General features: G+C 38.1%; 1 protein-coding gene across 1 annotated transcript in view; it reads right to left on the reverse strand.

Annotated features, from left to right (window-relative positions):
• Positions 1-15,016, reverse strand: part of LOC124602553 (eIF-2-alpha kinase GCN2) — a 308,459-nt gene that overhangs the window by 218,519 nt on the left and 74,924 nt on the right. Inside the window, exons 3-4 of the mRNA XM_047136328.1 lie at positions 12,667-12,802; positions 9,143-9,262 (exon numbers count right to left, since the gene is read on the reverse strand). Of these exons, the coding sequence (XP_046992284.1) occupies positions 9,143-9,262; positions 12,667-12,802 (256 nt within the window). The remainder of the gene's footprint in view (positions 1-9,142; positions 9,263-12,666; positions 12,803-15,016) is intronic.

Genomic DNA, 15,016 nt, shown 5'->3' on the forward strand with positions numbered 1-15,016 from the left:
GAATAACCAGTTGACTTAACTTCAGAAATGAAATAGGTGGGTAGTACTATTTCAGGGCACACATGAAGTAGTCAGTGATGTACTCGGTAGCACTATACGTATGGGCTACTGTCCTGGAATGATGGTATTCACTTCCAACGGAGACCCCATAACTGACAGATGAAGTGTGTTATGCAAAATACGTGCATGTGTTACTGTTTGTTACTGACATGTATCGAATTCAAAAAGGAAGGTTGACTGAGATGGAGGAGAGGACCAAACAGCGAGGTCACAAGTCCCATTAGATCAGAGAAGGATGGGAGAGGAAGTTGGGCGTGTCCTTTCGAAGGAACCATCCCATTTGCCTGAAGAAATTTAGGGAAAGCATGGAAAACTTACAGCAGGATGGCCAGTCACAGGTTTGAATTGTCATCCTCCCGAATTTGAGTCCAGTGTGCTAACCACTGCGCCACCTCACTCGGTCAAAAAGGAAGAAAAAAAGGTTACGATTTTAATGTAGTATATACAATTAAGTTATTCGACACTCAATATTATCTACATTGGAAAAAGAAGGTGGAAGGAACTGGCAGTGGCTAGATCAGAGAAACCATCCAAACATTCGCTTAAAGAGATTTATGTAATCGATGGAAAATGTAATTCATGATGGTCTTATGGAGAAATGACATTTGTTCCTTCCACATTTAAGTCCACTGCCTCTGAAAACAAATGCTTTGGCTGGAACTGTGTTTTGCATTGCATTTATGGTGTAATGTGTTTTACATATTCAACAAGTTTCACCATGTTCAATGCATAACTTTCTTAGTTAGCATTATTCTTGTGTCCCCCCCCCCCTTTTTCATATATGGAAAACAGTATCTAACAAAATAGAGAGATATGTCTGTTCTATCACCTATCAAGGTCATTTAGCTGTATGATTTTACATTTGTGCACAAGTACAATTGATGTTTCAAGATTGGAAAATATAAACAGTGCGGAAGTATATGTTGCTGAACAAACAATAAATATGGTGTACCAGACAGTCATGACCGGCAGATTCACAATAGTAGTAAATGAGAGATTATCTGGTACAGGTAAACATCTGCTTGATATGTTGTTGTTGTGGTTTTCAGTCCTGAGACTGGTTTGATGCAGCTCTCCATACTACTCTATCCTGTGCAAGCTTCTTCATCTCCCAGTACTTACTGCAACCTACATCCTTCTGAATCTGCTTAGTGTATTCATCTCTTGGTCTCCCTCTAAGATTTTTAACCTCCACACTGCCCTCATATGCTAAACTTGTGATCCCTTGATAGCTCAGAACATGTCCTACCAACCGGTCCCTTCTTCTTGTCAAGTTGTGCCACAAACTCCTCTCCTCCCCAATTCTATTCAATACCTCCTCATTAGATATGTGATCTACCCATCTAATCTTCACCATTCTTCTGTAGCACCACATTTCGAAAGCTTCTATTTTCTTCTTGTCCAAACTATTTATCATCCATGTTTCACTTCCATAAATGGCTACACTCCAAACAAATACTTCCATAAACGACTTTCTGGCACTTAAATCTATACTTGATGTTAACAAATTTGTCTTCTTCAGAAAGGCTTTCCTTGCCATTGCCAGTCTACATTTTATATCCTCTCTACTTCGACCATAATCAGTTATTTTGCTCCCCAAATAGCAAAACTCCTTTACTACTTTAAGTGTCTCATTCCCTAATATAATTCCCTCAGCATCACCCGACTTAATTCGACTACATTTCATTATCCTCGTTTTGCTTTTGTTGATGTTCATCTTATATCCTCCTTTCAAGACACTGTCCATTCCACTCAATTGCTCTTCGAAGTCCTTTGCTGTCTCTGAGAGAATTACAATGTCATAGGCGAACCTCAAAGTTTTTATTTCTTCTCCATGGATTTTAATACCTAATCCGAACTTTTCTTTTGCTTCCTTTACTGCTTGCTCAATATACAGATTGAATAACATCGGGGAGAGGCTACAACCCTGTCTCACTCCCTTCCCAACCACTGCTTCCCTTTCATACCCCTCGACTCTTATAACTGCCATCTGGTTTCTGTACAAACTGTAAATAGCCTTTCGCTCCCTGTTTTTTACCCCTGCCATCTTCAGAATTTGAAAGAGAGTATTCCAATCAACATTGTCAAAAGCTTTCTCTAAGTCTACAAATGTTAGAAACATAGGTTTGCCTTTTGTTAATCTATTTTCTAAGATAAGTTGTAGGGTCAGTATTGCCTCACATGTTCCAACATTCGTATGGGCTCCAAACTGATCTTCCCCGAGGTCGGCTTCTATCAGTTTTTCCATTTGTCTGTAAAGAATTCGTGTTAGTATTTTGCAGCCGTGGCTTATTAAACTGATACTTCGGTAATTTTCACATCCGCCAACACCTGCTTTCGTTGGGATTGGAATTATTATATTCTTCTTGAGGTCTGAGGGTATTTCGCCTGTCTCACACATTTTGCTCACCAGATGGTAGAGTTTTATTAGGCCTTGCTCTCCCAAGGTTGTCTGTAGTTCTATTGGAATGTTGTCTACTCCAGGGGCCTTGTTTCGACTCAGGTCTTTCAGTGCTCTGTCAAACTCTTCACGTAGTATCATATCTCCCATTTCATCTTCATCTACATCCTCTTCCATTTCTGTAATACTGTCTTCAAGTACATCACCCTTGTATAGACCCTCTATATACTCCTTCCACCTTTCCGCTTTCTCTTCTTTGCTTAGAACTGGGTTTCCATCTGAGCTCTTGATATTCATAAAAGTGGTTCTCTTTTCTCCAAAGGCCTCTTTAATTTTCCTGTAGGCAGTATCTATCTTACCTCTAGTGAGATGAGCCTCTACATCCTTAGATTTGTCCTCTAGCCATCCCTGCTTAGCCATTTTGCACTTCCTGTCGATCTCATTTTTGAGACATTTGTATTCCTTTTTGCCTGCTTCATTTATTGCATTTTTATATTTTCTCCTTTCATCAATTAAATTCAATATTTCTTCTGTCACCCAAGGATTTCAACTAGCCCTCGTCTTTTTACCTACTTGATCCTCAGCTGCCTTCACTACTCCATCCCTCAGAGCTACCCATTCTTCTTCTACTGTATTTCTTTCCCCCATTCCTGTCAATTTTTCCATTATACTCTCCCTGAAACTCTGTACAACCTCTGGTTTAGTCAGTTTATCCAGGTCCCATCTTCTTAAATTCCCACCTTTTTGCAGTTTCTTCATTTTTAATCTACAATTCATAACCAATAGATTGTGGTCAGAGTCCACATCTGCCCCTGGAAATGTCTAACAATTTAAAACCTGGTTCCTAAATCTCTGTCTTACCATTATATAATCTATCCGATACATTCTAGTATCTCTAGGATTCTTCCATGTATACAACCTTCTTTTTTGATTCTTGAACCAAGTGTTAACTATGATTAAGTAATGCTCTGTGCTAAATTCTACCAGACGGCTTCCTCTTTCATTTTGATATAGTATATGTTAAAATACGTATGCAGTACTTTCAGACCAATACTTCACAAAATAGAAATTCCTATGTTGTTGAATGTTCTTCCCATCCTGGTCATCAAACTGCAGAGTGGTAATAATTAAACATTAGCTACTTGAGCCAATTCCGACTTAAAACTATTCATCGTTAGGGTAACCAACTTTATAGGAATGATGTTGACACTGTGTGCTGCAGGATTTGCAATGCTTGTAGTTTGCTGTCATGACTTGCCATTTGGCATCGAAAATGGCATAGCGGTGTAGGGTTGAAACACATGCATCAGTGTGAATTACAGTTGCAAACAGTCAACATTAATTTGGAAACGAGAAGAAGGGGGCTTTACTCTTAAAGTTGCTTTATCAAAACAACAGCAACAGTGCCACTGCTCTTTGTGAAAATGACGCATTATGGAATACAGAGAGATCCTCTACCTGCACTGGGGTGGAAGAACATGATTCAGAAGTTTGAATTAACTGCAATTTCAGAATTGCTGCTGGGGAAGGCTGATGGTCATCTGCACAACAAATTGTTCAAGAAGTTCTTGTTGTCATGGCTGAGAAAGCTGGACACAACGTGCAATCTTCAAGGACTGCATCAGCTGTGTCATGACAACCAAATATTCCAGAGTCCGCCGTTCAAAAAGTCGTGTAAACAATTGTGATATGGTATCCATACAGACTTCCTGTTAGACAGCAACTTTTGCCACATGACACTGAACAACATTTGTAGAGCCTGGAATGTAAACACATGGTATGCAATTAACAAATGCTACCCTATCATGTGGAAATCAAAATTTGTTTCTTTCAATTGTTTATTTGATATTTCTCTTCCACATCTCCTTACAAACGTCTCCATAAAGTTTCAGTGTCTAACGATCACTTGTTCTCTATGGGTGTCCTCTCAAGTAGTGAACATTCAGTTATAACCAATAAGTACAAATGTGGAGTTTCAATGAAGTAATTACAACACAGAGGAACTGAACAGTACGCACACCTGAAAACGCAACATTTGTGGTGCATCCACACTGCAGCATGTAATAATGGCCCATCATTACACCTCGATTCATTAAGGTCACTATCACTGTCAGCGACCACACAGCAGAGATGACAGTATGTGCGAAATTCAAAATCTATGCCATCTTTCAATTCTACTCACTGGTTAATTAAAATAATAAAAGGGTATGTTGGCCACTTTTAATTCCCATTCTGTTCTTGTTCTTTATCTCTGTGGTTCAATCTGAAGGTATGAAAATTGTGTTAAAATAAGATATGTCATAACTTTCAACTGAGCCTTTGTATATTATTTACAAAGATCTTTTCACTGAAAGAAATTCCTTATCAGTATTTTAACCAATTCTTCTCTTGAAGATAAGCCATTATTTATAACATGTAATGTATTCCTGTTCCTATCTGGAGCGGCTATGAATAGGGACGGCTTCTGCTCACATTTACCTTGGCGGTAATTCAAGCCTGTAATTCGCAATCTCTTTCAAAAAGAGTAAGTTATGAAATAGATTTCAACAAAAATTATTTTCCTTCACACCAAGCCATCAGACAGGATAAGCGTACATAACATCATTTATAAGATATTATAAATTTATAGATATTATAGATTTATAAGATATTATAAGCATTACGGTATCAAAAACACAGTGACCGCTAGAGACCAGATTATATGCATTTGCATGTTGCATATGCATTTGCACATTTGGCTACTTCTCACCAGTTACTGCATGTTTTAACTAAAAACTAGTGATGATTCATATTTTCACTCCAGGTTTACAATATTTTAAAATCTAGATGGGCGGTCTCCAGCTCAATCTAGTTTTGATGTCTCACAGATTGACCATGACCTATAACTGCATGCAATTGCTAACTGAGAGGCCACTGCCTAGTGAAATCATTACAAAAAAGGCACAGGAACAGCCAGACAGAGTCAATGCTCCTGCACCCACACCGCCGGTTAATCGTGTCCACTGCCATACCGTAGGTGTCGGCAACAATTAAATTAAACTATGCAAGCTTTTAGTTGCATGTTAATTGTTTCAGTTTAGCTTTCTGTTTACTTGTACACAGTTGAACTTGTTTACAACATGTAGTGTGTAACGTGTTGTGCACCAAGCCACCCAAAACATGAAACAGTTTCGTGGATAGCTGACCATCCTGTAACACTTACATATGACAGAACTGTTTTATACTGCTGAGTTTACAAGAAAAAAGTTTTGTGCAAAAAAAGAAGGTTCCAATAGACCACCATGTCAAGACAAGTCTTCATATCACAGGAATGCAGAAGAGAGGACCGTGAAAAACTTCTGACAACAGAAAGTTGCAGTAGCAGGGATGTGTCCAAAGGTAACCAAAAAAAAGTCGATTTAGCATGGATCTATGTGAAGCATTCATTGCAAGCAATATTCCTCTTCACAAACTTACAAATCTATCCTCAAAGGCTTCCTGGCAAATATTGCTTAAATCGAAATATTCCAGGTGAATCAACATTGCGTAAAAATTACATACCAACAATTTATGTAAATGTTATAGAAGAAATACACAACAAACTAAAGGACAACATTATCTGGACATCATTTGACGAAACTACCGTATTTACTCGAATCTAAGCCGCACTCGATTCTAAGCCGCATCTGAAAAATGAGACTCGAAATCAAGGGAAAAAAATTTTCCCGAAACTAAGCCGCACCTGAAATTTGAGACTCGAAATTCAAGGGGAGATAAAAGTTTTAGGCCGCACCTCCAAATCGAAACAAGGTTGGTCCATTGTAATATGAGAGACAATTTAGGTCGAATGAATGACGGTAGAGCTACAGTAGTTTGGTTCGAGTCGTAAGCTTAGCAGTTAAGCTTTACCAGGTAGCCACTGCTATGTATCAGATGCTCCGCCCGTATTTATACGGGTACCCTTCCTTTTCCACTTGCTTCGTCTGGTTTGAATTGATTGCTTAATTTTCTTTGATCTGGTAAGTGCCGTTCTCTTTGTTATAGGTGTTTACGTCACTCTAAGCTGAAGATGCATTACTGTACTGTGTCATGCGTTGTTTGTCGCATTCTGATAATGAGTGTTTACAAAAAAAAAAGGAGAGAGAGAGAGAGAGAGAGAGAGAGAGAGAGAGAGAGAGAGAGAGAGGAAATGTCTCATTAGCAAAACAATGGCAAGAGACTGCTATTTGTTGTTACTTACACTGCTGCTTTCTTTGATAATGATCAACAAGAACCAAATAATAGACTGCGTATGATGGAAGGTGTTCTGAACGAGAGTTTAGCTAAAATTTTTCTCCGTTTGAAAATCTTTGCAGACGCTTCTTTAGTACATTACATTCTGCACAGAAATTAGTCATCTTAGATTTAAAAATCTAGTCAATTGCCGTGCTTCATTTCTGACTGTATCACTATTACGCACAAGAATAATACGAATATAAACATGACATGATATGAATATTCTTCCGCGTTTGCTGTTGTCTCATTCTAGTTTCGTAGTTTATTAGGCGGACAGGATTTAAATGAGATAGCAGTAAACACGAAAGAATACATGGCAAAATGTTTATATTCGTATTATTCTTATGGTGAAGAGAATACTGCATGTGATTCACAATTCATAAAAATTCTTATTAGCAACGATCTCTTGTCACAGGTAGCAAAAAATTCAGAACGTAGAGTTGGCCATATTGATAAACATCCCTAACAGACTTGCCAGTCGGATTTTCGTAGTACATTGAAACGCTGCAACATTCGAAGATGAACAATTCGGAATTTGTATTTACATCGATGGATAATGTATGAAAATGCAGTGGTCGAAACAGGGGGCGGAGGGAAAAAAGCTCGTCTTCCACCTTTTTTTAAAATTTATTTACTGACGCAGAGGTTTTGGCGCCAGTATTTACCTATGTGCCTGCAAAGCATGCTTGTGTAGCGCTACATATATTCGACCACAGAAGTTAGTTGTGGTGGCACCTACCAACGTTTTCCAGAACTTCCGCGTACTTTGCACTCGATTCTAAGCCGCAGGCGGTTTTTTGGATTACAAAAACTGGAAAAAAAGTGCGGCTTAGATTTGAGTAAATACGGTAGACACTTGTGGCCGTTACACTGCAAATTTAATTGTTGGTGCTTTAAAAGAAGAGCCTTCCTCTTCCTATTTAGTGGCCTGGCGTTGAATGAATCTATTCAGTTAATCAATAAAATTATTCTAGTGAACTCCTCATTGTGAGAGGTATTCCCAAGGAAATGTAAAGAAAAGTTTGAAAACATTTTAAAAAATACCCTAAGCTTTGAACCCTTGTGCCAAATTGATAGTTTTATTAATGGGACAGGTGAACTTTTACAAGAAACAATAAGTGCCCAACATAGTATCCAACTTCAAATACTGCCCAGTAACCTCAGTTGATGTAGGACGGTCCTTTCCTGCTTCTAAAAATGTTTTGAGTGATCGAAGACACAATCTTACTAGTGAACATTTGGAACAGTGCTTTGTTGTTTATGTTTACAATAGTGGAAAAATGTAAAATAAACGGTAAATGATGCTTTTGTCCAATAGTATTAATTAAAAGTTAATGCTGTTAAAAAAATAATTCATGATTGTATGTTGTTTATTAAATAAAATATTACAGAGTTGTGCCCATCTGCGTGCGATATATCTCGAAGTTGGTCCTGTACATATCATTTATTTCACTGCAACTCACTCGCATCGCGTTTGAGTGTTACAGACAACAATAGCAAAGAAGGAACAAGTCATGAAACACGGTATGTGTCCCCCTTTTGCATATTTTTTGAAAATAATCCCAAAAAGGGCCCATTTCTAACATCTACCAGCAAGTATTCAAAAAATGATATCAGTGTTCTAAATGTACGGATTTTTCATGTGGCTGGCACTCTTCCTCACAACTGATATGCACAGGTTCGTCTTTGAGATATAATGCACACGGTAACTAGCATGTTTTTTTTATTATTTGATCTTGCACATTTAAACACTTTTCATGCATTTTTTAAACATTTTTCATTTATCTTTTAAGGTTTTTATGATGCATATAGTCCAGTCTCTAGTGATCACATTATCCAGATCTTTGTCAGAAGATGGTCCAAATGCATTTTGTTTTCATCACTTCTTTGAACCACCAAACTGCACTTCAATGACCAATAAGGGAAGAAACTATGACAACACAGCAATCTTTTCAGAAAATATGACTATGTACATACCATTTCTGTTAATATATATTGTTCCAAGCAAGTGTTGAAAATTTAGCAAAAAAAAAAAAAGCTTCACTTATGAACTCTTGTGTATTGCTGATCATAGCTCCCTCTTACAGTATTATTTCTTCATCGACATATGCTTCTGTAGTCATCAGACTTGTAAATGTATATTTCAAACATAAATCGTACACATGTAAAGTTTCACCAGATAAATAGCTTGATGGGTGGTAGAACACACATCTCCACATTTTTATTCGGTTTCAGCTGCTCGAACTGGGGTATACCCTCTGTAAATACTGGTCTACTTTAAGTAGTAAACAAAGTAAACATTGTACAAAATATGTGCATTCCAGTAAAAGCTAAAAGCAATTGAACTATATCAGATAATAAAATATTATAACCTTGTTAAACCACTTTCATTTCTGACTCCATGCAGATAATGTATGTTACACTCACCTGGCGATCTTCTTTCATTTTGAGTGCAAGCTGCTGATTTTGTCTCTGTTCATGCTGACGAGTTACCATTTCTTCATAAAACGATTTAAAGGCTGGTTTATTATGTAAATGCAAAAATTTCTGCAATGATAAGAAAATTAAAACAGAAATGAAAAACAGACAAACAAGAATAATAATGTAAATAGTCTTTATGGGTTTGCTGCCGGACCACGTTGTGCTAATTACACAATATTTACTCAGAGACACTGTCTGACATCTTCAAGTGGTTCAATCTTGCTGGTGGCTAGGTACGACTGACGATACGCGCAATTACATAATCTGGAAACTACCTCTGCTGAGAGGGATTCTCCTAACTTGATTCCTCTTTCAACTGTGAAATAGTCGCAAGTCAAATAAAGTGTAATGTAAGTTGTAACATTGACATACATATTCTTCAGGTTTAACCTCAAGAGCCAGCAGAGCAGATTTTGTTTAAACTGCATCAGAAAGTTTTCTCTAAATATGTGAATCCCAGACAAAGTGGCAATACATACTCATCACTCTACTCCACAATTTCATTCAGACTTGCAAATGGTCCAGTGTGTTGTATCCAACTCCAGAGCCAATTTGTTCCTTTGCTGGACACTTATTTTAAGAAGAATGAAGGGTTCGAAGATCAAGTAAACAACATTTCTTCAATATGCACATGTCAGGTACTAATGAATTCATGTGAGTGGTGAGTGCCTACAAGGTGACAATTATTGAACTATATGCAATTAAATAGTCATAACTTCTGAACAGTTTATGTCAGGACGTTCAAACTGCATGGTTGGCTGTGGGGCACGATTGGAATTAGTATGTGTCCGCGCACACACCTTGTCGCTGTCGGCTATTTGCACATGAAAATGTCACGGTAAAGCATGCCTGAGCGTATAGCGCTTGTGAAGGTCTACTGTACAAGCGACAACAGCCCAACTTTGGCTCAAAGGAATTTTGTGACCATGTTCAAGCCAAAGACAGACGGTCCAAGTGTGTTAACAATCAAGAACTTGATTTGCAAGTTTGAGAGGATGGGTAGTGTTTGCGATGACAATGTAAGCCATGTCAGTCATCCAAAGAGGGTGAAAACACCTAAAAACATCATGAAGACAGGCGCTATGTTTAAAACCAGCCCCAGGGAATCAGTCAGATGAAATACACAAAGGTGGGAATCAACTGGGAGACACTGCAATAAGTTGTTGTTGAAGACCTGCATCTCCACCCATACAAATTTCAAAGCCACCAGCCATTAAGCCCCAAGGCCAAGGAAAAGCGATTGTGTTTTGCCAACATTATTGTCCACAGAATTGATGAACAGGACTTTGATGTGAATTGGTATGGTTTAGCGACAAAGCCTACTTCCATTTGAATGGGTTCGTCAATAAGCAGAATATGCGCATTTGGGGACTGAGAATCTGCATTTTATAATCGAGATGTCTCTTCACCCTCAGTGGATGGCTGTGTGTTGTGCAATGTCCAGTCATGGAATGTTCAGTGTGATATTCCTTGATGGCACAGTGACTACCGAATGGTACACGAAGGATTTGGAAGATGATTTCATCGCCATTATCCAAAGTGACTTATTTTGACAAGATGTGGTTCATGAAAGATGAAGCTCGAGCCCATCGAAGCAGGAGAGTATTTGATGTCCTGGAGGAGCACTTATATGGGGACCGCATTCTGGCTCTGGGGTACTGAGAGGCCACTGCCATGGGCCTCAATTGGCCACATATTCTCCAGATCTGAACACATGCGACTCCTTTTTGTGGGGTCATACTAAGTACAAGGTGTACAGCAATAAACGCAAACCATTGCTGGGCTGAAAATAGCCTTTCAGGAGATCGTCGACAGCATTGATGTTCCAACACTTCAGCAGGTCATGCAGAATTTCACTATTAGTCTTCGCCACATCATCACCAATGATGGCAGGCATTTCAAACATGACATAACCGAAGCCCGAATATCTGTAGTGACGTTTACATATTGAATAAAATGTGTGCGCACTGCAGTCTGTAACTAATTTACTTTTTCCTTTCATATAGTTCATAATTGTCATACTGTATCATGTAATAAAATAGGATGTACAGTGAAATTACTAGGGACAAGAATAAAATTAGCACGGTTAGATTCTTCGAATCCAGTATATGTATGCAACAATTCATGGCTCATAGCTTCACAGTAGTTTCTAAGTTGACTCAATTCTTAACGATGAATGAAGAAATTATTTGTGTATTAAATGCACGAAACACATTACTGAGTGACAGAAAAGGCTACAATAAAATAAAATTTGACATTTTGCTGAATGATGAAAAAATTCATAGATGACTGATGCAAGACTCTTATGATTTCTGATGGTGCAACAGGAATGATGAAACAAGACAGTAAACAGGGAAATGATAAAACCAAACGATATATATTTGTGCATAACAGATGATGAGTGCATGGGTTGCTAGATCTTTTATGGCAGAGCTTTGTAATGATTTAAGACATCTCCAATTTAGACTTTCCACATGACAGGAATTAAATGTAGCCAAGTGTTGTGGCAGGGAAGAATCCAAGAGGAACATAAGAAAATGCTACAGTTATGCTGAATGTCTTACGAACTGCAAGTCATCACTGAATTTAATGTCTGAATTTTAGGAGCCTGCAAGCATTTTTCCTGTAGTACATGCATAAGTAATCAAACAGATGCACATACCTTGTAACTACTGTATGAAGATGCCTAAAATAGCTAATCCTTAACCTTCAACATTTTAAGATACACTGTACAGAAAAAACACAAAAATACATTCTTAACCCCCCCCCCCCCCCCCCCCCAAATCCGAGGGCGATTTTTCAATTTTTCTCTGCAGAGAATTGCGTACCAATTTTATTCAAAATTAGAATAGTTATAAGAATTGTATTCAAAGAATATAATACGAAAACCAAGAACTGAATTTAGAAGCGCTTTTTAACTGACCTTTTATGTACATAATGTGGGAAATGCAAAAATTGCATTCAAATTTATAAACACGGGAGAAACCTCTTTATAATTTTTCTGAGTGTGGTGTACCTCGAAGCAGATGTTCATAGACTACCACGTGCTAAAGGTTACAAATTTGCTGACATGAGAAGATATGTGGATGAAACTTGAGAACATGTAAAACATGACACTCAATGTACCAGAGCATCAGAGAAAGATTCGTTGGGAAAGCAGCAACTTCTGACATACAAACAGCCTAGCAATTATATTAGACATGATAACAGCATGCCACGCAGAATCATACAGAAAGAGCATGCATGTCACTCACACCTGAAGGGTTAATGCATTACACATTCAAATTACAATTGCAATATGTTATTATCTGAAAAACATATGTCTTAGATGTTCTCTTAATGTTAAAAATTTCTTCTTTGAAAATGAGATTTCAAACTGGCACAGAAAAAAAAGCTTTGTGTTACACAGGACAGAGAATAGGAGATTTATAATACAACCTATATTAATATGTAAGGTATCTAAATGCAACCTGGACATGTTGTGCCAACTCGAACACCATCACTTCTCCTTTTAATTTCTGGGCTAAATTTTCCAGTTCTGTCTTCAACTGAAGGAGCACCGCAACAGATAAGCCTTTACTTCTTTCCAGAATAAGTGTAGGAACACTGGAAATATAAAAAATATAGATTCATTTGCGGCAGTGTATACTAGCTAACAATGTTCATTAGAGATAAACTAAACACTTGGAAAGAAAGCTCAGTTTCGCAAACTGAAAGTTCAGAAACAGTGGCCTGAAGCATTAAGAAGAAAACGGCTGATCAATGATGTCAAACAGGCACACACTACATAATATTACTAGTATCGAAAATGTTTTCTGTTCCTTATTGTTCAGTACACTAATGTACAATTTGCTTGTGACTCCTGCAAAGAAATGCAACATAATACAGTGGAATAGTCTGAGAGCTTCATAAGCCTACAAGACCCCAAGTTTCATTTCCAGACATAACAAGCAAATAGCAGAACTTGGATAACAAAATAATCACGGCACAGCATTTTCCTTGTGTGTTATTTGATTAATGCTAATAGCTATCACGGACCTATCAACAAAACAAAAGTTCTTAATGAGATGCTTATTTTTACACAATCTGAAAGCTTTCTCTAAAGGAGCCTTCTGTTTTCTGTTCAAATTATAATGGACAAAGGTGAAATATTATGCAAAATGGCTACAATCCAAGACAGTATCTCTTTTATGAGGAGAACTGAAAAACAATGGTTATCGATGAGTAGAAGTTTAATCCTGTAAAAATTATGGTACTCTATTCTGTTTTGAACGCTCTTGTCTGAAAAATACTAAAGATTTTTTTGGAATGCCACTGTCCCTTACCAGACATGGTCCAGTAGGAGATGGTATGTCAGTCTTTCTCCGACTTTCAACTGACTTACATAGCCAGTTACAGGAGGACCTACAGTAGATCCCGAACCACAGTGCACCTTGGCATTTTTCGCAACAACAAACACTGCCAAAAGAAGTGATAAGTGACCCACAAAAATCCTAGGATTGACCATGGATTGAACCCGACACATTTGGATTTATGGATTATAATCTGGCACTTTACTACTGAGGCATATTACATTCACACATCTGAAAAAAAACACCTGTCTTTTAAATGTGGTTTGATATTTTAAAGTTTTTAACACGTTTAAAGGCGTTAATAACGAGACCATACCCAACCAAAAATCCCTACTGGTACCTGTTAGTTTGCTGGTTTTTATTGTGTTTATGTTTTTGCACTGTTGGTGACACCATCAATTACTCATTCATTTCTCAAGGAGTACCTCTCTGCCATATTGATGGTATCATTACTCTGTCTGTGTGGACTGTGACAGCTAGTAACCTTTTTGCTCATTCACTCTCTCTCTCCTCTTTTTAACTTCTTGAACTCAGGTATATAATGAAAATACACACACTGTACTTCTTTATTACATATCCCCAATGATCAGTTTACTTCACATCAACAATTACTCTTGTTGATAGCTCTAATTTGTTTCTAAGTGTCGCAGAACATAAGAAAATCTCTTATTTTTATTTTAAAGGAAAAACAAGAGACCACATAGCTTCTTCCAATATGGCAGCAGGAGGAAGAAATGGCAGGCCAATGATAACAAGCTAAACAACCATCTGTATATCCACCATTCACTAATTAAGAGAACACAATAGATATGTCACAATATTTAACAAACAGAAAGCTAATATGCTTAAAGTGATTGTTTATAATTTAAAAAAGGAAAATCCAGAATGGATAATGACAATATTATGAAAAGGATAAATTGCTACTCACCACATAGTGAAGATGTTGAATCACAGAGAGGCACAATGAAAAGACTACTGAACAAGTAAGATTTCGACCAGACGGCCTCCTTCTGAATTACACAACATACACAAATAAATTCACACAAACACAGCTCACACACACCACAACTGTCTCTGGCTGCTGAGGCCAGATTGCGAGCAACTGCACTTGATGGCAGAAGCCAACTGAGTAGTGGGGTAAGGAGGAGGTGGGGTAGGGAGAGGGAGGGATAGTGGGGTATGGGGAGGGTACAGAAAGTGCTGCTTGTGGGAGCATATAGGGATGAGGGGGAGAGACGGTAGGGCTGCTAGGTGCAGTCGGGAGACAAGATGGAAGGCAGGTGGGGAGGGGTGTGCGGGGTAGCAAAAAAGGAGGGAAGTAAAAAGATTGCAGGTCCGCTGGTGGAATAGAAGGCTGTGTAGTGCTGGAGTGGGAGCAAGGAAGGGGATAGGTAGGTGAAGGACAATGACTACCAAGGCTGAGGCCAGAAAGGGTTACGGAAACATAGGATACACTGCAGAGCGAATT

Source organism: Schistocerca americana, chromosome 1, assembly GCF_021461395.2.
Source record: "Schistocerca americana isolate TAMUIC-IGC-003095 chromosome 1, iqSchAmer2.1, whole genome shotgun sequence".
Classification (NCBI taxonomy): domain Eukaryota; kingdom Metazoa; phylum Arthropoda; class Insecta; order Orthoptera; family Acrididae; genus Schistocerca; species Schistocerca americana.